At 43.0% G+C, this 27,435-nt stretch overlaps 1 protein-coding gene across 2 annotated transcripts in view; it reads right to left on the reverse strand.

Annotated features, from left to right (window-relative positions):
- LOC124038255 (cGMP-dependent protein kinase 1-like) overlaps window positions 1–26,968 on the reverse strand; it is a 181,692-nt gene extending 154,724 nt beyond the window's left edge. The window contains exon 1 of one of the 2 annotated variants that reach the window (XM_046353886.1): window positions 26,611–26,968. In XM_046353886.1, the coding sequence (XP_046209842.1) occupies window positions 26,611–26,870 (260 nt within the window). In that variant the 5' untranslated portion in view covers window positions 26,871–26,968. Of the gene's footprint in view, window positions 1–12,267; window positions 13,132–26,610 lie in introns of those variants that run through there. The other variant, XM_046353883.1, reaches the window with a different exon arrangement.
- Between the last annotated feature and the right edge of the window lie 467 nt (window positions 26,969–27,435).

Here is a 27,435-nt window from a genome sequence, read left to right on the forward strand (position 1 = left end):
CACTACAGACCCTGGTTTGATTCCAGGCTGTATCACAACTGGCCATGATTGGGATTCCCATAGGCACAATTGGCCCAGCGTCATCCGGGTTAGGATTTGGCCGGGGTAGGCTGTCATTGTAAATAATAATTTCTTCTTAATTAACTTACTTGACTAGTTAAATAAAGGTTTAATAAAAATATAGATTTTTTTTAAACAGCATGTAAGATGGATTTAATTGAGATTTTGTGGGGCACTGGCCAACACACAATACCCTATAACTGGAATTCTGTTTTTAGAATTTTTTACAAATGAATTACAAATGAAAAGCTGAAATGTCTTGAGTCAAAAAGTATTCAACCCCTTTGTTATCGCAAGCCTAAATAGGTGCAGGAGTAAAAGTGTGCTTAACATGTCACATAATAATAAGTTGCCTGGACTCAGTGTGCAATAATAGTGTTTAACATGATTACAAGTAGCTGTATCGCCCCTCAGTCGAACAGGGAATTTCAAACACAGATTAAGTCACAATGACCAGAGAAGTTTTCCAATGTTTTGCAAAGAAGAGCACCTATTGGGAAAGGGAAAGGGGATACCTAGTCTGTTTCTCAACTGAATGCATTTAACCAAAATGTGTCTTCCGGATTTAACCCAACCCCTCTGAAACAGGTAGATGCGGGGGACTGCCTTAATTGGCATCCATGTCATCGGTGCCCGGGGAGCGGTTTTACCTGCCGTGTTCAAGGGTAGATTGGTAGATGGGTAAAAATAAAGCAGACAGTGAATATCCCTTTGAGCATGGTGAAGTTATTAATTACACGTTGGATGGTGCATCAATACATCCAGTCACTACAAAGATACAAAAGGAAAATGCTAAGGGATTTCACCATGAGGCTAATGGTGACTTTAAAATAGTTACAGAGTTTAATGGATGTGATAGGAGAAAACTTAGGATGGATCAACAACATTGTAGTTACTATACATACTAACCTAATTGACAGGCTGAATAGAAGGAAGCCTCTACAGAATAAAACTATTCCAAAACATGCATCCTGTTTGCAGCAAGGCACTAAAGTAATACTGCAAAAAAATATGGCAAAGCAATGAACGTTTTGTCTTGAATAAAAAGTTGTGTTTGGGGAAAATCAAATACAGCACATTAGAGAGTACCACTCTCCATATTTTCAAGCATAGAGGTGGCTGCATCATGTTATGGGTATAATTGTGGTCGTTAAGGACTGGGGAGTTTTTCAGGATTTAAAAAAACGGAATGGAGCTAAGCACAGCCAAAATCCTGGCGCAAAACCTGGTTCAGTCTGCCTTCTACCAGACACTGGGAGATTAATTCACCTTTCAGCGGGACAATAACCTAAAACACAAGGCAAAATCTACACTGGAGTTGCTTACCAAGAAGACAGTGAATGTTCCTGAGTGGCCAAGTTACAGTTTTGACTTAAATTTGCTTGAAAATACTGTATATGGCAAGGCCTGAAAATGGTTGTCTAGCAATGATCAACAACCATTTCAACCTAGCTTAAAGAGTTTTGAAAAGAAAAATGGCAAATATTGCACAGATCCAGGTGTGAAAAGCTCTTAGAGACTTAACTGGAAAGACTCACAGCTGTAATCGCTGCCAAAGGTTATTCTGACATGAATTGATTCAGGGGATTGAATACTTATTTAATCAAAATATATTTGTGTTTTGTTTTTCATTCATTTTTTTACAAATGTTTGAATTTTTATAGAGTATTGTGTGTAGATCATTGACAAAAAAATGACAAATAAATCATTTTTGAATCCCACTTTGTAACACAACAAAATGTGGAAATGTCAAGAGGTGTGAATACTTTCTGAATGCACAATAAATACCACAATATTGCACCTGATTCCGTCTGATGCCTGATGATTCGCACCCCATGACCAGAATGATTTTTCCACTATCTTACAAAGATGCATCTCAATAACTTCCATAGAAAGAGACACAAAATATATCTTATTCCCTAGTGCACTACTTTTGACCAGAACATAGAATTCGATTAGACAAGATTGGGTGTAATTAGTGCTGTATACAAAGATTTTCTGTGTCTGTTTTGTATTGAAATCATTTCACAAGGAAGCAGACAGTCATTTAGCGCTTTATCACCCGACTGTAAAAGAGGCTAATCACATGTAACAAGGACTCGTGTCTTCAAAGAGAAGCTTCTATGTCATTAAGGATAAAAAAGGGACAGGAAATGCTTTCTACCCCTCAACAGATGCTGGGAATAGAACTCACAAAAGGGAGACGGTTTGAAGTGTGTCCCAAGCTTCTAAAATCCCCATCCAGTAATCTCTGGCAACACACCACTCTGGCAACACCCCACTCTTCCTTTTTACGAGCGACCACACACAGCCACACAAACATAATATAATAATAATATACAGTATGTAACTTAGCAGACACTTTTTTTTCAAAGCGACTTACGGTCATGCGTGCATACATTTTACTTACAGGTCTACAATATTGAGTTTGTGCCAAAACATATGGCCTGCCTATCCTTTGTTGATAATATGGAGGTATAAAAGGAACACACTTTAAAACAACATTATCTTTCAATCTATCCTAAAGAGAAGCACAGCAGGGAGCGGTATTGTTATATTACTCCCCTGTTTCCCAAGAGCAATATTTGCATACCTCTGGAAGCTTCTCTCCTTAACCCCTGACCCTTTGACAGATTTACACACAGGAAAGGAGTGAGGGTCCCTGGCCTCGCGTACTACACTACAGACCCCAAAGTGGAGGAGCCTGCAGTCCTGTGACATTTCTCTGTTTTATGTCCTCTAGATTCTCGCCAGTCACCCCATTACACAACAACCCTCTATCCTCTCCTCCGCCTCTCCTTCTCTTTCTCTGTGCTGGAAGGGAAGATAAACACACTCAGTCAGGTTTGGGGACCGAATACAGTCCGTCTTCCTTAAAAGGAGAAAATATGCTCTTTTAGAGGAATAAGGGAGAGAGAGGCTGCGTGAGTGAAAGTAGAGATAGAGATGTAGGCTCTTAATTGGAGCCAGTTTGTTACAGCAGGAAAATAATCCTGCAGCAACAGGGAATGTGAATTATTGTCTGGAATATAATTAATGGACGTATTTGTAGGGGTTGATACATATCATGTCTGATATGTCAAAGTATTATCACAGATTTAGAAGCTTTTAAATCTCAAATACACTGCAAGTTACATTTTCTGCATTGCAGGAAAGTTCTCCTGCAACGGAGAGAGTCAAATGAAGGTCCTACTGTACATGAGACAGACCAATAGACACATTCCAGAGGACTAATCCAGTTAGAAAGATAAAAGTGGGAAAACTGGGAAAGAAAGAACAGGGCAGGTAATATACCTCAGCATTTAAATGGCCAACTCTTTTCAAAAACGATTTTCTAAACCCTCTGACAAAGGCATCCCTAGGAGGATGCGTCACTTGAGTGGGTTGAGTCATTGACGTGGTCTTCCTGTCTGGGTTCCTGTCTGGGTTGCCGTGGCGGAGACCTTTGTGGGCTATACTCGGCCTTGTCTCAGGATGGTACGTTGAAGGTATCCCTCTAGTGGTGTGGGTCCTGTGCTTTGGCAAAGTGGGTGGGGTTATATCCTGCCTGTTTGGCCCTGTCCGGGGGTATCATCGGATGGGGCCACAGTGTCTCCTGACCCCTCCTGTCTCAGCCTACAGTATATATGCTGCAGTAGTTGATGTGTCAGGGGGTTAGGGTCAGTGTGTTATATCTGGAGTATTTCTCCTGTCTTATCCGGTGTCCTGTGTGAATTCAAGTATGCTCTCTCTAATTCTTTCTCTCGGAGGAGGACCTGAGCCCTAGGACCATGCCTCAGGACTACCTTGCCTGATGACTCCTTGCTGTCCCCAGTCCACCTGGCCGTGCTGCTGCTCCAGTTTCAACTGTTCTGCCTGTGGCTATGGAACCCTGACCTGTTCACCGGACATGCTACCTGTCCCAGACCTGCTGTTTTCAACTCTCAAGAGACAGCAGGAGTGGTAGAGATACTCTGAATGATCGGCTATGAAAAGTCAACTGACATTTACTGCTGAGGTGCTGACCTGTTGCACCCTCGACAACCTCTGTGATTATTATTATTTGACCCTGCTGGTCATCTATGAACATTTGAACATCTTGGCCATGTTTTGTTATAATCTCCACCTGGCACAGCCAGAAGATGCCACCCCTCATAGCCTGGTTCCTCTCTAGGTTTCTTCCTAGGTTTTGACCTTTCTAGGGAGTTGTTCCTAGCCACCATACTTCTACACCTGCATTGCTTGCTATTTGGGGTTTTAGGCTGGGTTTCTGTACAGCACTTTGATATATCAGCTGATGTAAGAAGGGCTACATAAATCAATTTGATTTTATGTATTTTAAATAAATACATTTAATTTGATAGGCCAATACAAAAACTTAATCAACAGTACTACTGGCAAGAACAGTGTGCTGGTTTGTCTGTTTCTTTTCAGATATCTAAACCCAAACTGACAAACAAGTCGGTCAAACAGAGAAGAGGCATCGATCTCCACGCCATTGAGTAAACATCACAGTCCTCTGTTATAATCGATAGAGGAGCAGCTCTATTGAAACTCATTCCTCTGTACCTCAGCATTCACAACCATATATTATATGTCTGCGTTGTCCTCCATAAAGGGAGCCACTCGCCAGGTCATTCTCAAACATGCCTCTCTTCATTGCGATCTTGCTAGCAGGGAAAAGAGGTAAAACATCTCACTCATGTTCTTATAGAACCAGGGTAACGTTAGTAACTCAAAATTATTTTTCTAATACTCATTTTGTGTCACTTATGGGATATGGCCAACACCTGTAACACAGACATTCTCTCTGAAGCCAGGGTAGTTCCAACAGCATCATCCCTTAGAGGCTCAAACACGTAGGACAGTATGCGCCAATGAAGGTGCAGTGACCTCCAGTCGGTAAAACCTCATAAAAATACGAGGGGTGGCCCAACATTCCACCTCGCAAATCTCTTGTAAAAAAAGAACAGTGCCCATACCTATGGTAGAATGAGCCCTCAGGCCCTCCAGGGACTGTAAACACTTGCTATTATAAGCCAATATAATAGCCGCCACTATCCAATGGGATAGCCGTTGACGAGAGAGGGGGCCCACCCTTGCAAGGGGATGGCCAAGACACAAACAGTTGGTCACTCTTGTGACATGCTCTCGTTCTATCCAAGTAGATATGCAAAGCACGTACAGGACATAAATGGTGGAGGAGCCATTCGTCCGTAGAAGTAAATGGTGGCCATAAGCTCTAAGGCTAGACAATTGTAATTACAGGTGACCTTAGGCATAAAGGCAGGGCAAACCGTAGGCACAATGGTGGACTGACAGTGTGTGCATCTCACTCACACCCCTTGCAGATGTAAGGGCAATCAGCAAAGCCGTCTTGAAGGGGAGATATTTGAACTCTATACGCTATCCAGTGGCTCAAAAGTTTGCTGAGGAATTACACTACATGACCAAACATCTTATTCCAAAATCATGGGCATTAATATGGAGTTAGTGCCCCCTTTGCTGCAATAACAGCCTCCACTCTTCTGGGAAAGCTTTCCACTAGATGTTGGACAATGCTGTGGGGGCTTGCTTCGATTCAGCCACAAGAGCATTAGTGAGCTCGGGCACTGTTGTTGGGCGTTTAGGCCTGGCTTGCAGTCGGTTCCAATTCCTCACAAAGGAGTTTGATGGGGTTGAGGTCAAGGCTCTGTGCAGGCCATTGAAGTTCTTCCACACAGATTTTAACAAACCATTTCTGTATGGACCTCGCTTTGTGCATGGGTGCATTGTCGTGCTGAAACAGGAAAGGGCCTTCCACAAACTGTTGCCATAAAGTTGGAAGCACAGAATTGACTAGAATGTCATTGTATGCTGTAGCGTTAAGATTTCCCTTCACTTGAACAAAGGGACATAGCTGTTTCTACTGCTCCAGAGTACAATGGCGGTGAGCTTTACACCACTCCAGCTGACACTTGGCTTTGCACATTAAACTTATGTGCGGTTGCTCGGCCATGGAAACCCATTCAAGTTCCTGACGAACAGTTATTGTGCAGACGTTGCTTCCAGAGGCAGTTTGCAACTCGGTAGTGAGTGTTGCAATGGAGGACAGACAATTTTTATGTGCTTCAGCACTTGGCGGTCCCATTCTGTGAGCTTGTGTGGCCTACCACTTCGTGGCTGAGCTGTTGTTTCTCCTACACAATTCCACTTCACAATAACAGCATTTACAGTTGACCATGGCAGCTCTAGCAGGGCATACGTTTGGAAAACTGACATGTTGGAAAGGTGGCATCTTATGACGGTGCCATGTTGAAAGTCATTGAGCTCTTCAGTAAGTCCATTCTACTGTTAATGTTTGTCTATGGAGATTGCATGGCTGTGTGCTCGATTTTATACACCTGTCAGCAACGAGTGTGGGTGAAATAGCAAAATCCCCTCATTTAAAGGGGTGCCCACATACTTTTGTATATAAAGTGTACCTTTGTGCTTGTGGTGGTGATTAGGGCTGTTGCGGTGACCGTATTACCGCCACACCCACAGTCACGAGTCATGAAGGCAGTCAAATTCCACATGACCGTTTAGTCATGGTAATTAGGCTTCTCCAAGCTCTGATGCTGCTGATGGTCATTAGTAGCTTAACAAACTTGCTAACTGCCTGGTACTCAGCACTCTATTGTCCCTCTAATCACTCTGACAGCAATGCAAATGTTTTTTCAAAAATCTAATCAAACACTTCATGAGAGCCCATGAGCTCATATTGCGAAACATTTCGGTAGGCTATGAAATTGCAGGAGAAAACAGAGTGATGGCCTCTAATAAAAAGAGGAGGATCCCATATGCTTTCTATAAGCTAGGCCTACTATATTATTTCTCAACATTCCAAATATTAAGCACATTGCTTATATTTACAACAGGAGTATAGCCTACCTGGCTGGCATGAAAATAAACCACGGGGAAAAGCGTCCTCCATTTGCTATTTAAGTGCATAAATGACATAAATGACATGTATTTTTCCCGCTGCCCCTGTTTCGATACAGGTGCAAGCTGTGAGGGGAACGGCACCTCAGTACCTCCAGGCTCTGATCAGGCCCTACACCCAAACAAGGGCACTGCGTTCATCCACCTCTGGCCTGCTCGCCTCCCTACCACTGAGGAAGTACAGCTCCCGCTCAGCCCAGTCAAAACTGTTCGCTGCTCTGGCCCCCCAATGGTGGAACAAACTCCCTCACGACGCCAGGACAGCGGAGTCAATCACCACCTTCCGGAGACACCTGAAACCCCACCTCTTTAAGGAATACCTAGGATAGGATAAGTATTCCCCCCCCTTTAAGATTTAGATGCACTATCGTAAAGTGACTGTTCCACTGGATGTCATAAGGTGAATGCACCAATTTGTAAGTCGCTCTGGATAAGAGCGTCTGCTAAATGACTTAAATGTAAATGTAAATGATAATGGTAATTTCTAAATCAAAACAAATGTCACAAATATATTATTTAGTAAATGTATATATATAAGCCTATCACAATATTAGCATATCACTTGTGAATTACAGTTGAAATTGGTAGTTTACATACACTTTGGCTGGAGTCATTAAAACTCGTTTTTCAACCACTCCACAAATTTCTTGTTAACAAACTATTGTTTTGGCAAGTCGGTAAGGACATCTACTTTGTGCATTACACAAGTCATTTTTCCAACAATTGATAACAAACAGATTATTTCACTTATAAGTCACTGCATCACAATTCCAGTGGGTCAGAAGTTTACATACACTAAGTTGACTGCGCCTTTAAACAACTTGGAAAATTCCAGAAAATTATGTCATGGCTTTAGAAGCTTCTGAAAGGCTAACTGACATCATTTGAGTCAATTGGAGGTGGACCTGTCGATATATTTCAAGACCTACCTTCAAACTCAGTGCCTCTTTGCTTGATGACACGGGAAAATCAAAAGAAATCAGCCAAGATCTCAGAAAAATAATTGTAGACCTCCACAAGTCTGGTTCATCCTTGGGAGCATTTTCCAAACACCTGAAGGTACCACATTCATATGTACAAACAATAGTACACAAGTATAAACACCATGGGACCACGCAGCCGCCATACTGCTCAGGAAGGGGACGCGTTCTGTCTCCTAGAGATGAACGTACTTTGGTGCGAAAATTGCAAATCAATCCCAGAACAACAGCAAAGGATCTTCTGAAGATGCTGGAGGAAACAGGTACAAAGGTATCTTAATACACAATAAAACGAGTCCTGTATAAACATAACCTGAAAGGCCACTCAGCAAGGAAGAAACCACTGCTCCAAAACCACCATAAAAAAGCAAGACAGTGGTTTGCAACTGCACATTGGGACAAAGATGCAGGAAGGTCTGGCGCACTTCGCGTGAGAAGCCCCCACATCCCTCTAGTGGTGTGGGGGCTGTGCTTTGGCAAAGTGGGTGGGGTTATAGCCTTCCTGTTTGGCCCTGTCCGGGGGTGTCCTCGGATGGGGCCACAGTGTCTCCTGACCCCTCCTGTCTCAGCCTCCAGTATTTATGCTGCAGTAGTTTATGTTTCGGGGGGCTAGGGTCAGTTTGTTATATCTGGAGTACTTCTCCTGTCCTATTCGGTGTCCTGTGTGAATTTAAGTGTGCTCTCTCTAATTCTCTCTTTCTCTCTTTCTTTCTCTCTCTCAGAGGACCTGAGCCCTAGGACCATGCCTCAGGACTACCTGACATGATGACTCCTTGCTGTCCCCAGTCCACCTGGCCGTGCTGCTGCTCCAGTTTCAACTGTTCTGCCTTATTATTATTGGACCATGCTGGTCATTTATGAACATTTGAACATCTTGGCCATGTTCTGTTATAATCTCCACCCGGCACAGCCAGAAGAGGACTGGCCACCCCACATAGCCTGGTTCCTCTCTAGGTTTCTTCCTAGGTTTTGGCCTTTCTAGGGAGTTTTTCCTAGCCCCCGTGCTTCTACATCTGCATTGCTTGCTGTTTGGGGTTTTAGGCTGGGTTTCTGTACAGCACTTTGAGATATCAGCTGATGTACGAAGGGCTATATAAATAAATTTGATTTTAATTTGATTTTGATTTGACTTCACAAAATAGATGGTATCAAAGGAAGGAGAATTATGTGGATATATTGAGGCAACTCTCAAGACATCAAGACATCAAGTTAAAAGCTTGGTCGCAAATGGGTCTTCCAAGTGAACAATGTTCCCAAACATACTTCCAAAGTTGTGGCAAAATGGCTTAAGGACAACAAAGTCAAGGTATTGGAGTGGCCATCACAAAGCCCTGACCTCAATCCTTTTTAGTTTATTTTATTTTTACAGGGACAGTGCACATTAATCAACGTTTCAGTAAAAGTGCCGGTTTTAGCCAGCCGGCTAATTTTTCAACCGCAGTCCCTGGGCAGGTTATTAAAAACAATTTAGAAAATGTGTGGGCAGAACTGAAAAAGCGTGTGCGAGCAAGGAGGCCTACAAATCTGACTCAGATACACCAGCTCTGTCAGGAGGAATGAGCCAAAATTCACTCAACTTATTATGGGAAGCTTGATTTGATCTTAACTGACCTAAGACAGGGACTTTTTATGATTATTAAATGGCAGGAATTGTGGGAGATTGAGTTTAAATGTATTTGGCTAAGGTGTATGGAAACTTTCAACCTCAACTGTTTTTTTATTTTGTGATCTTGTGGAGTAGAAGTAAACATTTTCAAAAATACTAATGAACAGTAAAGTACAGATACCCATAAAAACTACTTAATATTTTTACTTAAGTACTTTACATCACTGGGAATCTGTCTCTAAACCCATGAGACCATGCACAAGTTCGTTGGCAAAAGAGAGAAAGTGAGAGAGAGAAACAGAGAGAGAGGGGGGATGAGTGTTGATTGCATATGTGCATATCAGTGGAAGCTACTCAGAGGATCGAGGGGAGGAACATACTCCTCAGTGAATTTCAGAAGGAAAACAAATGTGTGAAACAAAAAACATGATATTTAAATATAAATATATTCACGTCACCAAATAATTGATTAAAACACACTGTTTTACAATGAAGTTCTACAGTAGACTCAACAGCACTCTCTGGGGTAGCACCATGGTGTAGCCGGAAGACAGCTCATTTCCGTCCTCCTCTGGTTACATTGACTTCAATGCAAAACCTAGGAAGCTCATGGTTCTCACCCCTTCCATAGATTTACACACTAATGACAACTTCCAGAAGACCTCCTCCATCCTGTCAGAGCTCTTGTAGCATGAACTGACATGTTGTCCACCCAATCAAAGGGTCAGAGAATGAATCTAGTACTGAATGCATAAGCTACAGCTAGCTAACACTGCAATGCATAACATGTGGTGAGCAATTGACTCAAAGAGAGAGAAAGACAATAGTATAACAGTTTTGAACAAGTTAATTTCTTCCCAAAAAAAGAAGGGAGACAGAGAGATTTCTTTTCCACTTTTACTTTCTTAGCTAGTGAATGCAGCTAGCTAGTTTAGCCTACTCAAACAGAGAGATATGCTATGTTAGCTAGCTGGCTATGGCTATCCAACACTGGAACTCTTCCAAGTCAAGGTAAGATTTTGATATGTTGATTTATTGCCACCGGGGCCCTGTAAAACTACTTGCTGTACATTGTAATGCATGATTGTAGCTGGTTTACTAACGCGTTAGTTCTAGTTAGTTCTAGATATGGTGACACTGATGTAGGCTGTGTGTAGCGGTTAGCGGTAATGGTATGAATGTTTAGCTTAGAAAGTTTTTTTTGCCTGGTCACAGACAGCTGTTGTGTTGTACACTGAAGTCCACAAGTGAAGAGAAAAGGTGAGAGGAGGAAAGCATGTTGATTCGAGAAAGAATTAAACAATGAGCAAATTGATCATGCGGTTTGTATGTGGCTGCTATGAAAGTGAACTGTGTCTGCAGGTGATCAGGGGTGTATTCATTCAGCCAATTCGGTTGAAAAACGTTTCTTAAACGGAAGCAAATGGAAACGAAACAAGGATCAACATAACTGAATTTGTCCAATAGAAAATCTTGTTTGCAAATGTTTGGACTAATGATTACACCCAAGATCAGCTAGATGCACACAAGAATGTGCTAGGCGGTATTAAATGTGTCACTGTCTGTGACCTTGACTATTCCAAATTTTCTCTCGATCTGTGCACCTACGTTGTAAACTTTAATTCCTAGGCTAGTTTGTAGCAACCTCGTGATGAGTATAGGGAAATATGTTGTATCATGTAGCAGCCTAAACCTATCGAATGTATATTGAGCTGGGCGAATGGAATATGAATGACAGTCATCCAATATACTGCAATAGAAATAAGGCCATGCTCCTAAACAAATTATCATCCTACCTAATCTTAAACGGCACCGACCCCCACTGGTGCATATTGCATGTGTGAAGAGAGCAAGAGGTGTGTGTGTGTCTTTTGAACTGTTTAGGTTAGAAACAAACCGTTTTTGCTCTACTAATGGTGCAAGCATGACACTAACGAAGCTGCACTCGACAAATAACACTACAGCGAAGCATTAGAGAAAGAACAATTATTATTAAAAAATACATTTGTGCCCCAAATGTTTTACTCCAAGTTGGTCAAACTTTAGAGCCCTGTGTGTGTGTGTGTGTGTGTGTGTGTGTGTGTGTGTGTGTGTGTGTGTGTGTGTGTGTGTGTGTGTGTGTGTGTGTGTGTGTGTGTGTGTGTGTGTGTGTGTGTGTGTGTGTGTGTGCGTGCGTGCGTGTGTGTGTGTCATCAGAATGTAAACAATTCGTAGAGAGATATCATGGCACCCTTTTGTCACAGTTTGGAATAAACAAACACAGGTACATTACCCAGAGTCCGGCTTGTATTCATAACCTTTAACACCTCAACAACACTGGTCTCTAGCGTCACCGAGGTGACACATTCACCTCACACTGTCAGTAATAACCCATACTGTTTTTACATAGATGCATATCAATGATGCATACCAAGTGTGATATCACATTCAGAAGAAGCTGAAAAAAACGCAAAACACATTATATTAGCATACTGACTGATCCTAGATGAAATATCGATCATATGAGTCTGAGATGTCGCACACCTGATGCTCCAAATGCACCATTGAGGAATTACGCACACTAAGAATAATGCACAATGGATAAATACAGCCACGGGCTGTATCACATAACGTCAAAACATGTCATGCAAAAACATAGTCATGCAAAAACAGGCACCCCTGTTGTAACTGTACACCTACTGTGGACTTTTGGGGTAGAAAGGCAGCCTGACATGGCTAAGATCCTGGATGTCGATGGCGGTGGGTTCCGCAGAAATCGCCTGTCTCTTAGTCCGCTGGTGCTCGTGCAGCTCAGTTTGTTTGACGACCTGTTGGGTTGCCGGTTTGATAACGGACCGGTATTTATCCAGCTCGTTCTGTAGTTTTTGTATTAGCTCGTCTTTCTGGTCAAGCTCCAGTTCTAGCTCGTCAATGAGCGCGTCCCGTTGCCGCAGCTCCTCAATCTTCTCCTGCAGCGCGTATTGGAGGTCGCGCAAGGTACCCATGTTCATCCCGACGCCAAGGGGACTTAACAAACCTTTAACCAAAGCTATCCAGTCGATACTGTAGCCTATTCCTTTTCCGCTCTTACCGACAACTTTATCCCGCATCTACAGCTTTAAACATAATATCCTCCCTCCAGTCCTACTTGATTTCCGAACGTCTTGATCTCCGTTGACAACCGGTGCTTGAATATCTAAATAAGAAAATACAATGGATGAGACGACTATCAAAGTGAACCCCCGGGAGCACCGCAGTCTCTGGAAATGTAAAGTTGTCTTTCTCTCTCTGGCTGAAAGTGTCAGTGGTGAAGCAGGCCGGTCCTCCTGGAGTGCGTCAGGCTACGACCCTGAGAGGGCGCGAGGGAGAAGGGCGACTACAGGAATCCGAGGTAAAATGCCGTCAATCCTGTGAGAAGAAAACACAGGTCAACTGGACTAGGCACCCCAGGCACTGCTGACAATAGAAATTACAAAAGTTGAGTTTAGCTAAGGTTGCGTTGGCTTTAAAACACGGAGATATTTTGAAATTGGTGTAATGAGCCACTGCATACGGCCATGTAGAATGCGTGTCTGTGTCTGTGTGTGTGTTTGTGTTGATAAGATCAAAGCTATGTGCCACAGCAATTTCTAATGGCATAATTCAGATCATAATGCTGCAACTAAATTAATGGTTATCAGACCATCAAAACAGACCATCAATCATGTTTGCTCTTTATTATAGTCCGATTTGGATATCTTCTGAACAAAGCAAACCAAACTGCATATCAGGATCAATGCTATTACACAAACCAACATGGAATTACACTCCAGGTAAAATAACAGAATGCTTATTCACTATTTGCACATAAATTGGTTTTGCATCTCAAACCCAGAGCCCTTTATTGTAACAGAAGGCTCTGCTGAGCTAACACTTACACTTGTCTTTTCTTACTAGCACTGACTTTGCTGATAGCTACTTATTGACGTAAAACTGTGCTTACTATGACTGTGATATGCGGGTCGGAAAACAACCAGATGAATCCGGTGTACAGAATAAATGGAAAGAGAGCTTGTGAAGCGATTTCTGCTTTTGTACGTTCACAAATCCATATTCCATCTCTACTTGTATGCACTGACATGTATGTGCAACTGATAGATGCACACACACACTACATGTTCATGATTCTATGTACAGTACCAATCAAAAGTTTGGAAACACCTACTCATTCAGGGGCTTTTCTTTATTTTTACTATTTTCTACATTGTAGAATTATAGTGAAAACATCAACACTATGAAATAACACATAAGGAATCATGAAGTAACCAAAATAGTGTTTAACAAATCAAAATATATTTTATATTTGAGATTCTTCAAAGTAGCTACCCTTTGCCTTGATGACAGCTTTGCACACTCTTGGCATTCTCTCAACCAGTTTCATGAGGTAGTCACCTGGAGTGCATTTCAATTAACAGGTGTGCCTTGTTAAAAGTTAATTTGTGGAATGTATTTTCTTCTTCATTAAAGCATTTGAGCCAATCAGTTGTGTTGTTACATTTAGGGTTGGTATACAGAAAATAGCCCTATTTGGTCCAGATTATGGCAAGAACAGCTCAAATAAGCAAAGAGAAACGACAGTCCATCATTACTTTAAGACATGAAGGTCAGTCAATTCGGAAAATTTAAAGAACTTTGAAAGTTTATTCAAGTGCAGTCGCACAACCATCAAAGCGCTATGATGAAACTGGCTCTCATGAGGACCGCCACGGGAAAGGAAGACCCAGAGTACCTCTGCTACAAGATTTATGGCACACTACACCTATTGTTGTATTGCTGACACCTATTGTACGGGGTCTTCTTCTTTGCTATCACTGCAATCCACAAACAAATGCTATAGGTGCATGCCGCCACCTACTGTTTTGGCTGTATATCAGCCCACATAATTAACAAAATAAAGCTAAACAAAACAAATGTATTCATTTATTCAGATTAAACTGGTCAGACAATGCGGGTGCTACGCCACAGGATAGTTTTGCTAGCACAGAAGGGAATATGTTCCGGGATTCATCCAATGGCATTGAGGAGTATACAACCTCAGTCCGGCTTCATCAATAAGTGCATGGACGACGTCATCCCCACAGTGACCGTATGTGCATTTCCCAAAGAGAAGCCATGGATTACAGGCAACATCTGCACCGAGCTAAAGGCTAAAGCTGCCGCTTTCAAGGAGTGGGACACTAATCCCGACGCTTATAAGAAACCCTTCTATGCCCTCAGATGAACCATCAAACAGGCAAAGTGTCTATTAAGCAAATCAAATCAAATCAAATGTTATTTGTCACATACACATGGTTAGCAGATGTTAATGCGAGTGTAGCGAAATGCTTGTGCTTCTAGTTCCGACAATGCAGTAATAACCAACAAGTAATCTAACTAACAATTCCAAAACTACTGTCTTATACACAGTGTAAGGGGATAAAGAATATGTACATAAGGATATATGAATGAGTGATGGTACAGAGCAGCATAGGCAAGATACAGTAGATGGTATCAAGTACAGTATATACATATGAGATGAGTATGTAAACAAAGTAGCATAGTTAAAGTGGCTAGTGATACATGTATTACATAAGGATGCAGTCGATGATATAGAGTACAGTATATACGTATGCATATGAGATGAATAATGTAGGGTAAGTAACATTATATAAGGTAGCATTGTTTAAAGTGGCTAGTGATATATTTACATCATTTCCCATCAATTCCCATTATTAAAGTGGCTGGAGTTGAGTCAGTGTCAGTGTCAGTGTTAATGTTAGTGGTGGCTGTTTAACAGTCTGATGGCCTTGAGATAGAAGCTGTTTTTCAGTCTCTCGGTCCCAGCTTTGATGCACCTGTACTGACCTCGCCTTCTGGATGATAGCGGGGTGAACAGGCAGTGGCTCGGGTGGTTGATGTCCTTGATGATCTTTATGGCCTTCCTGTAACATCGGGTGGTGTAGGTGTCCTGGAAGGCAGGTAGTTTGCCCCCAGTGATACGTTGTGCAGACCTCACTACCCTCTGGAGAGCCTTACGGTTGTGGGCGGAGCAGTTGCCATACCAGGCGGTGATACAGCCCGCCAGGATGCTCTCGATTGTGCATCTGTAGAAGTTTGTGAGTGCTTTTGGTGACAAGCCGAATTTCTTCAGCCTCCTGAGGTTGAAGAGGCGCTGCTGCGCCTTCTTCACGATGCTGTCTGTGTGAGTGGACCAATTCAGTTTGTATGTGATGTGATGTGTATGCCGAGGAACTTAAAACTTGCTACCCTCTCCACTACTGTTCCATCGATGTGGATAGGGGGGTGTTCCCTCTGCTGTTTCCTGAAGTCCACAATCATCTCCTTAGTTTTGTTGACGTTGAGTGTGAGGTTATTTTCCTGACACCACACTCCGAGGGCCCTCACCTCCTCCCTGTAGGCCGTCTCGTTGTTGTTGGTAAATCAAGCCTACCACTGTTGTGTCGTCCGCAAACTTGATGATTGAGCTGGAGGCGTGCGTGCCCACGCAGTCGTGGGTGAACAGGGAGTACAGGGGAGGGCTCAGAACGCACCCTTGTGGGGGCGGCCCGTCAGGAAGTCCAGTACCCAGTTGCACAGGGCGGGGTCGAGACCCAGGGTCTCGAGCTTGATGACGAGCTTGGAGGGTACTATGGTGTTGAATGCCGAGCTGTAGTCAATGAACAGCATTCTCACATAGGTATTCCTCTTGTCCAGATGGGTTAGGGCAGTGTGCATTGTGGTTGAGATTGCATCGTCTGTGGACCTATTTGGGCGGTAAGCAAATTGGAGTGGGTCTAGGGTGTCAGGTAGGGTGGAGGTGATATGGTCCGTGACTAGTCTCTCAAAGCACTTCATGATGAACGGAAGTGAGTGCTACGGGGCGGTAGTCGTTTAGCTCAGCTACCTTAGCTTTCTTGGGAACAGGAACAACGGTGGCCCTCTTGGAGCATGTGGGAACAGCAGACTGGTATAGGGATTGATTGAATATGTCCGTAAACACACCGGCCAGCTGGTCTGCGCATGCTCTGATGGCGCGGCTGGGGATGCCGTCTGGGCCTGCAGCCTTGCGAGGGTTAACACGTTTAAATGTCTTACTCACCTCGGCTGCAGTGAAGGAGAGTCCGCATGTTTTCGTTGCAGGCCGTGTCAGTGGCACTGTATAGTCCTCAAAGCGGGCAAAAAAGTTATTTAGTCTGCCTGGGAGCAAGACGTCCTGGTCCGGGACTGGGCTGGATTTCTTCTTGTAGTCCGTGATTGACTGTAGACCCTGCCACATGCCTCTTGTGTCTGAGCCGTTGAATTGAGATTCTACTTTGTCTCTGTACTGACGCTTAGCTTGTTTGATAGCCTTGTGGAGGGAATAGCTGCACTGTTTGTATTCGGTCATGTTACCAGTCACCTTGCCCTGATTAAAAGCAGTGGTTCGCGCTTTCAGTTTCACGCGAATGCTGCCATCAATCTACGGTTTCTGGTTAGGGAATGTTTTAATCGTTGCTATGGGAACGACATCTTCAACGCACGTTCTAATGAACTCGCACACCGAATCAGCGTATTCGTCAATATTGTTATCTGACGCAATATGAAACATATCCCAGTCCATGTGATGGTAGCAGTCTTGGAGTGTGGAGTCAGCTTGGTCGGACCAGCGTTGGACAGACCTCAGCGTGGGAGCCTCTTGTTTTAGTTTCTGTCTGTAGGCAGGGATCAACAAAATGGAGTCATGGTCAGCTTTTCCGAAAGGAGGGCGGGGCAGGGCCTTATATGCGTCGCGGAAGTTAGAGTAACAATGATCCAAGGTTTCTTTCATCACACCATGTCTCGTTAGCCATAAGGCATACGCCCCCGCCCCTCTTCTTACCAGAAAGATGTTTGTTTCTGTCGGCGCGATGCGTGGAGAAACCTGCTGGCTGCACCGCCGTTTCCGTGAAGCAAAGAACGTTACAGTCTCTGATGTCCCTCTGGAATGCTACCCTTGCTCGGATTTCATCAACCTTGTTGTCAAGAGACTGGACATTGGCGAGAAGAATGCTAGGGAGTGGTGCACGATGTGCCCTTCTCTGGAGTCTGACCAGAAGACCGCCTCGTTTCCCTCTTTTTCTGAGTCGTTTTTTTGGGTCGCTGCATGGGATCCATTCCGTTGTCCTGTTTGAAAGGCAGAACACAGGATCCGCGTCACGAAAAACATATTCTTGGTCGTACTGATGGTGAGTTGACGCTGATCTTATATTCAGTAGTTCTTCTCGACTGTATGTAATGAAACCTAAGATGACCTGGGGTACTAATGTAAGAAATAACACGTAAAAAAAAACTAAAAACTGCATAGTTTCCTAGGAACGCGAAGCGAGGCGGCCATCTCTGTCGGCGCCGGATCCTGTGTTCTGCACTGGCTCTTTATGCTCGACGGATGTGGCAGGGCTTGAAAAATATTACGGACAACAAAAGGAAACCCAGCTGCGAGCTGCCCAGTGACAGGAGCCTACCAGATGAGCTACAGTACCTTGCAAAAGTATTCATCCCCCTTGGCATTTTTACAGGTAACGAGTGGAGGACAGAGTAGCCTCTTAAAGAAGAAGGTACAGGTCTGTGAGAGCCAGAAATCTTGCTTGTTTGTAGGTGACCAAATACTTATTTTCCACCATAATTTGTAAATAAATTCATTAAAATCATACAATGTGATTTTCTGGATTTCTTTCTTCTCATTTTGTCTGTCATAGTTGAAGTGTACCTATGATGAAAATTACAGGCCTATCTCATCTTTTTAAGTGGGAGAACTTGCACAATTGGTGGCTGACTAAATACTTTTTTGCCCCACTGTATGTATTACAATTATACACTTCAACGGTGTTTACCACTCCTGTTCCTGGGACATCAATGATTATGTAACCGGTGTGAAATGGCTAGCTAGATAGCAGGGTGTGCGCTAATAGCATTTCAATCGGTGACGTCACTCGCTCTGAGACCTTGAAGTAGTTGTTCCCCTTGCTCTGCAAGGGCCGCGGCTTTTGTGGAATGATGGGTAACGATTCTTCGTGGGTGTCAGTTGTTGATGTGTGCACAGGGTCCCTGGTTCAAGCCCAGGTAGGGACGGAAGCTATACTGTTCCAATTACACATTGTAACTATGCAATAGACTAGAAACATGACTGATTTGTAATTCATATAAGCAGTAAAAAAATTGATGCATATATAACTCCCTTCCTCTGCATTAATCTGAGGACACAGGACAGTTTTCAATAAGGTACTTAATTTCAACCAGTGGAGAATGTGAAATGCTTTATTGAAAGATGTTCATTATCCAGGTGTTATTAATACATGCATTATAATTATGATAATTGTAATATTATATTATAAATACAAGTTCAATCTGTACTTCAATGCACATATGGTGTGCATTATAAAACAAGGAAGAAAGATGAGTTGGGGAGAGAGGTGTAGAAGACAGAACGGAAAAGAGGTAAGAACAGAGGCAGACAGCATATGATTAATGAATTACAGTGCTACCCTAATATTCTCTCAGTTCATCACAATTGCGGTGTCTCCTAACCAGCATTGGGCCACCAGTTGCCCCGAAGGTTATCTTAAGAGTGGGTGAGGTGACGATGATGGGACAGGCTTCCTCTTTCACATCAAAACATACCTGCACACGAGAGACAGATGGATAGAGAGAGTGAGAGCATGGAAGAGGGAAAGTAACGAGATGGGAACAACAATAATTTGTTGCAAGTTGGGGAGGGGGGCTAATAGCCGAGATAGGAGTGAAAACCACCCCTCCTATCACAGACCAGATTTGCCCTAACAACCAAGGGGTAGCTTGCTACTCAATGTAATAAAGTAATGACTTTTCAAATAAGTTACCTTACACATTATGTTGGCTGACAATTTGTTTGCTACGCTGTCTTTACGAACCACATGCTGGTACATACTGCTGTAATGATATGCTATGTTAGCTAGCTACCTAATGTTAGTAGTTATACATCAAACTTGCCAGTATATTAACTATAGGCTATCTAACTACCCAACGTTTATTGACTTGATTATTCCCATCATTCTTAGCTGAGCTAAATGGTATAGTGGTTGTGCATTCTCAATGGACGTTCGGGTGCTTTCGTAAATTCGCTCTGGCTATAGGCTGGACAATAGAAGTCAAAATTCACCCAAGGCTGAAAAACGGCTTAAGAACATTGGCTAAGCTGGAACACTAGCGCGAGCCCATAGCAAATGAATGGAATTGAACGTTCGCAGAGCCTGTTTTGACTGGAGTGATGCTTAGAATTCCATTTAGTGTAAATGGCATCAAAATCAAAATATGTAGCCCTTTTTATTTTACCACTACAATCTGTTTGTCGGACAAAACTGGAAGAAGAAAAAAAATTATGTAGAAAGTAAACATCCGTACCTCAATGGTGTCAACTGTGCTTATGTCTGCATGATGAGAAAGTAGGGAAAAACTTCTGACTATCTCTGGTCTAGCGATCGATAACAAACGAGTTTGATGCTCAGACTTATATAATTACAAAGAGGAGATTCTCCTGATTAAAATAGTGCCGACTTGAAATAAATATATATATATATACAGAGTGAGATATTTGGCAAAATAGAACGGCATGCCTCTCCATAGGAAACCAATGGGGGTAGCACAGCGTCCCAAAGGCAAAGCATTTTGGGGTTAGCATTTGATGACAACCGAGCTAGCTGCCCAGGCTTACATAATTAGAAAGAGGAGATTCTCATGGTTAAATGGTTTGAAAAAAATCTAATTATACACATTGCGAGATTTTTGGCGAAATAGACAGACATGCCTATATTTCCCCCATAGGAAACAATGGGAAGACCACAGAGTTCCAATAAAAAAAAATGGTTGTTCACATTTTAACTATAAAACAACGTGAGCACGTCGCATTGCCAACCATAGCGAAGCAGGCATTTTGACGTTTAACAATAAGCTGGGAATAGAACTTTCGGAAGGCGAGTTGGTGCCACGGTGCTCAATAGAACTAATAGGACCTGGCATGATGAAAAATGCACTAAAATAAGGCCTGTGTTTTTGTGATTCCTTCCTGGGAAATATGGTCATTATGAAACTAGGCTCCACGGCGGATGCAATGAACTTGTTTTTATCAGAAAATAATGTTGTTAAAAATGTAATGTGTCCAGCCTACTATCTAGACTGATTTCAGTAAACTCTTGTGTGTACCAGAGCCCAGAATAATTAATTTAGCGCTCAACACCCGTTGTATATGGCCGGTGTCAGTAAACTTTGGGAAAAAAGCATAATTAAATTGTTTCCAGCAGCACATTTACATTCACCAACGCTCTGGTTAACACGAAAACTGCCTTACCAGCTCAGCTAGGGGGAGTAAAATGGTCAGAGTGATCTCATTTGTGTCTGGAAGTAGCTAGCAAGCTAGCCAACGTTAGCTTGGGTGCTTGCCTGCCGGTGTAAGGCCAGAACACTCCGAAAAAACTTCTCCTCAGCCCGAACTTCCAGTGTGCGCTCCGAGGGCGAAATGGTCTGAATTTACAAACTGCCAATCCTCTGAATTTATGAGCATCACATTGTACAGCGCCAGATTGTCTGTACCATCCTAACAGAAACCCAGAGGGTTTTTCATTTTTCATGGAATATTAAAACCATAATATTAATCAAATGAATTAAGCAAGTGTAACGACTCTCCTCTTCATCTGACGAGGAGTAAGAGATGTCGGACCAATGTGCAGCGTGGTAAGTGTACATTTTAATATATAAAACTGAACACTACAAAAATACAAAATAACAACATGAATGAACAAACGAAAATCGAAACAGTCCCGTGTGGTACAAACACAGACACAGGAAAAAAAATCGCCCACAACTCAAAAGTGAAACTAGGCTACCGAAGTATGGTTCTCAATAAGGGACAACGATTGACAGCTGCCTCTGATTGAGAACCATACCAGGGCAAACACAGAAATCCCAAAACATAGAAAAAGGAACATAGACAACACACCCAACTCACACCGTGACCATACTAAAACAAAGACATAACAAAAGAACTAAGGTCGGAACGTGACAGTCCCTAGAATTTCTAAGCAAACAGCTGGAGGCAGGGCTTTCTCCTATAGAGCTACATTTTTGTGGAACGGTCTGCCTACCCATGTCAGAGACGCAAACTCGGTCTCAACCTTTAAGTCTTTACCTTGCTGTCTCTGCCTGGCCGGTTCCCCTCTTTCCACAGGGATTCTCTGCCTCTAACCCTATTACAGGGGCTGAGTCACTGGCTTACTGGGGCTCTCTCATGCCGTCCCTGGAAGGGGTGCGTCACCTGATTCACTGATGTGGTCATCCTGTCTGGGTTGGCGCCCCCCCTTGGGTTGTGCCATGGCGGAGATCTTTGTGGGCTATACTCAGACTTGTCTCGGGATGGTAAGTTGGTGGTTGAAGATATCCCTCTAGTGGTGTGGGGGCTGTGCTTTGGCAAAGTGGGTGGGGTTATATCCTTCCTGTTTGGCCCTGTCCGGGGGTGTCCTCGGATGGGGCCACAGTGTCTCCTGACCCCTCCTGTCTCAGCCTCCAGTATTTATGCTGCAGTAGTTTATGTGTTGGGGGCTAGGGTCAGTTTGTTATTTCTGGAGTACTTCTCCTGTCCTATTCGGTGTCCTGTGTGAATCTAAGTGTGCGTTCTCTAATTCTCACCTTCTCTCTTTCTTTCTCTCTCTCAGAGGACCTGAACCCTAGGACCAGGACTACCTGACATGATGACTCCTTGCTGTCCCCAGTCCACCTGGCCGTGCTGCTGCTCCAGTTTCAACTGTTCTGCCTTATTATTATTCGGCCATGCTGGTCATTTATGAACATTTGAACATCTTGGCCATGTTCTGTTATAATCTCCACCCGGCACAGCCATAAGAGGACTGGCCACCCCACATATGCTCTCTCTAATTCTCTCTTTCTTTCTCTCTCTCGGAGGACCTGAGCCCTAGGACCATGCCCCAGGACTACCTGACATGATGACTCCTTGCTGTCCCCAGTCCACCTGACCGTGCTGCTGCTCCAGTTTCAACTGTTCTGCCTTATTATTATTCGACCATGCCGGTCATTTATGAACATTTGAACATCTTGGCCATGTTCTGTTATAATCTCCACCCGGCACAGCCAGAAGAGGCCTGGCCACCCCACAAAGCCTAGTTCCTCTCTAGGTTTCTTCCTAGATTTTGGCCTTTCTATGAAGTTTTTCCTAGCCACCGTGCTTCTACACCTGCATTGCTTGCTGTTTGGGGTTTTAGGCTGGGTTTCTGTACAGCACTTTGAGATATCAGCTGATTTACGAAGGGCTATATAAATACATTTGATTTGATTTTGATATTTGTTCATAATATGTTCCAGTTTCTTCCTTTTTCCCCTTGTCTTCCATCTTCAAAGATAACCAGTTTACCCTTCCCACCCTCCTTCTCCGGTTGTTGTCAGCTCGAATGTTGTCATTAAAACTTTGTTTGATTGGTTGACAAGATGAACTCTGCTCATTGGTCAACCATGCGCGGCGACCGCTCAAGACTTCAGCTAATATTTTGCCACCTCGAGCACCGAGCCAGCAACACCGCTCACGGGAGTGAGCACCACATACCGTGCCTCTTGCAAAACTCCTTGAGTTTTTCTGCCCCAATCCAATTGAAGTCTGAAACCTTCGCAGCTTATTGCGGCCCATCTATAATCACCTTTTATGTTACATCAAAATGCAGTGATGTGTGATATTGTAAGATCAAAGGACAGTAGTCACTAGAAATGCCAGTGGCATTATCATCACTAACGACAAGCAAGTAGCCTACATGATCTTTTTAATCTTAATTTAGAGGTAGGGTCAGGGCTAAATATTCAAGGTTGGGGTTAGTGGTTAGAATCACATGTGGTAAGAAAGTACTGTAGCTCTGTCCATAGCCAGTCACCAGACAGTATGATGACTTGAAAAAAAGATAAAAACTGCCCTCTTGTGGTTGTGTGTGATAACAGTGACTGAGCAGTTAGGGAGAATATCTAAAGAATAAAATGTATGTCTGGTGCACACACACTATTTAATCAATGAAACTCAGAAACCAGTTTTCGAGATAAATCCCATTATTGGACCTTAATTAACCTTAATCCCATTATTGGACCTTAATTAACCTTAATTGCTTAACTATAATATATATCATAATAGTAATAATATATGCCATTTAGCAGATGATTTTATCCATAATGACTTACAGTCATGCGCGCATGCATTTTACATACAAGTGGTCCCAGGAATCTAACCTGCTATCCTAGTGTTGCAAGCTCCATGCTAAACTAAGCTACAGACGACAGCAAACTGTGACCACAAAGATTGTCTGAAGGATCCTTCTATGTGTTTTCAAAAGGTCTGGATAGGAGAGCTTGTGTTGCCCAACCACTCAACAGCTGTTTTTACAATGCTATTACAGCTCAATTATCACACTCTAAGGGTGGCCATGAAACAGTGACAGTGATATATAATATTGGCTGTAATAGTGTGGCAATGAGAGCTGGCTTGAAGATCAAGAGCCTGAACCTTTTAGTGGGTGCTTTAGGGACAACAAAGTTTAAACAACTCTGACATAATATATGATTTGGTAAAACGAGAATGCTAATCACTTCTGCAAGGGGAACAGTTTAAGAGGCAAATTTATACTCTTTTAATTCGTGAGATAAGGTATTAGTATTAAACAAAATACTTTCCTGGAGACCTCATTACACAAACCTATGAGGCATTCTAGGTCCAGGATTCTTTTCCTGACCAAGTGATTTGACCAGGAAAATATGCCCTGCATCCCGATACTTCCCTTTCCTGGATTTAAAAAGGACTCCTGGCCCTGGGCATTGCTTAAATCTACTGACAATGAACCATTAGGGACACTTCCACTCCCAAATAAAGGTCAATAGGTCAACTTTCAACAACCAGACAACTACATCCCCTTCTTATCCTCCATCCCTCCCAGCCTTCCTGTGCCCTTTAAACCACCTCTGTGTTGGAGACAGGGTTATATTTCACCTCGCTATACTTCCAGCTCAGCCCTTTCCTATGGTGATCAATAGGAACAGGATCCATTGCTTCATGGTTCTGTAATCCGATGATCAGGAGGCTGTCTGTTGGTGCCTGGTTCTGACACAAATTGAGGTCACTATGTCTCAATGTCTCTGACCCCTAGCAGAGCCACGAGCAGGTGCACAACCAGATCCATTAAATAATGACACACATCCCATTCTTCAACCAGGAATCAAGACATGCCATCCTTTTCATCATCTGCCTGTGGCCTTGGACCACCACTGTACTAGAAGACCTAAAGGGATCATTAACCCTAGAAAGAGAACAAATACCAGAGGACATGAAAGGAATTATTTTGCACTTTAATGGCATTACTCTTTATTGATAATGACATTGTCTACTGACAGATGGCGTAATGCTAAACTGACACACGTTGCCAGGAGCCAGCTGTCTTGGAACTCATTTTTTTTTTATTAAGATTTTGTTTGTCCACGTGACACTAGTTCCTAACTTCATAAAATCCCTGCGCTCTCGCATGACTCACTATGGAACACCAGCAGGGTTGAAAACATAATTTGAACATTTTCTAAATTTCTAACAGATCATTATGGCCTGACATAACAGTAGAACACTGAATGAATTATTAATAACACTCTTATAATCTTCTCCTTGTATAGTTATTTTAGTGCTATCTGGTTACCTGACAATCAGCTCGTATTGGCCTTTTACTGTGTGTGCAGTGGGTACAGTTTCTAATCTAATTCAGACCCTCTGTGTGTGTGTGTGTGTGTGTGTGTGTGTGTGTGTGTGTGTGTGTGTGTGTGTGTGTGTGTGTGTGTGTGTGTGTGTGTGTGTGTGTGTGTGTGTGTGTGTGTGTGTGTGTGCGTGCGTGCGTGCGTGCGTGCGTGCGTGCGTGCGTGTGTGTGTGCATGCGTGCACGTGTGTAAATGTCTGTCTAGACAGGGTAAGCAGCCGTTTGAAAAGGTCACCACCCATACCATACGGTTTTAGTCACAGAGAACAAAGCTGTCGGGGAAGATGAGTTGCTGTGTCAATCTCACAGGAAAAATCTTTAGAGTAAAATGGAAATTACAGTGAAATCCACAGTGAAGACTTTATGAATGGGCTTATGTTGAGTTAAAAGAAACCTAATTGATCACCGCAAAATGGTAATTTTGGTGTTTTTTGTGCATAACTTTGGTATGTTGAACTGCCATTGTTAAATCATCAGGAATATATTTAAATCTTTTGATAAACCCTTTTTCTGAAGTGTATGTTTAGTAACTCATTAGGCCTGATACCATTGACTCAATCTGATTAGGCCTAAGATGAGGCATTCAGTACCTTAACAAAGAACAGCTCTGAATCCATTCAATTCCTCTGTTTTGCTTTCATGATGTGACATCTGTAATCAAATTTCATCCAGTTATCAGGCCAAGGGAGTCGGTCCTACAAAGAATGAACCCTAATAATTTAGAACATCCAACACTGAAGCTACAAAGGTGCAACGGAAGGTGATAAGGAGAGGATATGGTCAAAAAATATTTTTCTAATGGAGTATTAAATATACTCAGACGTATACTTCGATCGCTTAGCATCCAGCTACTAAAAGCCAATAATGCTTCTTGCTTCCTCCACTTTACCTCCGCTGGGAATGCAATGATGGATCGGATCCATAAACTCCTCTTGGAAGCCTGTCGTGGAGCTACGTCATCGGCACCAAGAATGAACGCGCTCACACCGCCCCATTCATGGAAGCGCGTCTCCATCTCCACAGTAGAACGAGTGGTCAGCCCTGTTGTCATTGTGAATGATTGACATTCAATGGCCTGACATCTCACCTATCTGTTTAAAGTAGTCTAAATGCAACTCAAACCATTAGGCTACATTTTTGTTCTATATGCTTTCTATAGTCTACCTCGTCAACTACACACGATGGATAAACAGACATATTTTGCTGTATAAAAACCCTAAATAATTCGACACCAATAACACCAGGTTCAAACTCTTACCAGTCGGACTTGTCATATTTCTGAAAGGCTTGCCTCGACAGGTCTTGGTAGTTTTGAGGCTCCGCCGAGATGCCTTGCGCCCGAGTCCTGGTCCTAGGTCCAATAAGTTGGGCGCTGGGCAAAACGGACTGACATTTGTGCAGTTTCCTCTTCAGTTCTTGGATCTCATCCTCCCTGTCCGCTAGACGCATCTCCAAGTCTCGTATTCTCTCCTCCTTCGACATTAAAATCTTGGAAAAATCCTCCTCTAGGTCACTCATTTTGAAATCTGAGGAAACTTCTCGGTTGTTTATTCTCGAAAAACACAACTCCTATATTTAAACCGTTTTTTTGTGGTCAGAATTCCGTTGTTTCCACTGCTTAAACGGGCTCCACCGTGCGTATTCGGAAGGATCCCTTTGCAATCCACGTGTTTGTGTCGGTTGGTGCTGATGGGAGGGGATTTAAATCGGTGTTTAAACAGCCGAGCGGGCGGTTGATAGATCCGCAGCGCTGGTCCGCTGGGCTGCTGGTCCACAGACATATATCCTGACCCTCCAGGGACCTATTGATGATCCTTCATTTAGAAACCAATACAGTAGTCTTCCTCTTTGGGGAGGCAAGCCATATGCTGGACAGAAACATAGCCTACTATATTGTCATAGTGTGGAAGATTGTAGCTTTGGGACAACAACATCAGTAGTCTGTGTATTGGTTGGACTCCATGAGTTATGCATCGTTATGCAAAATAAACCTACCACAATATACCCAGCTTCTCACAATAACAGGTTTATTGTCAACAAAGGCATTTTCATAATCTCTAGGAAAAATACTTACCAGATGTAA

Source organism: Oncorhynchus gorbuscha, linkage group LG06 (assembly GCF_021184085.1).
Source record: "Oncorhynchus gorbuscha isolate QuinsamMale2020 ecotype Even-year linkage group LG06, OgorEven_v1.0, whole genome shotgun sequence".
NCBI classification, from domain to species: domain Eukaryota; kingdom Metazoa; phylum Chordata; class Actinopteri; order Salmoniformes; family Salmonidae; genus Oncorhynchus; species Oncorhynchus gorbuscha.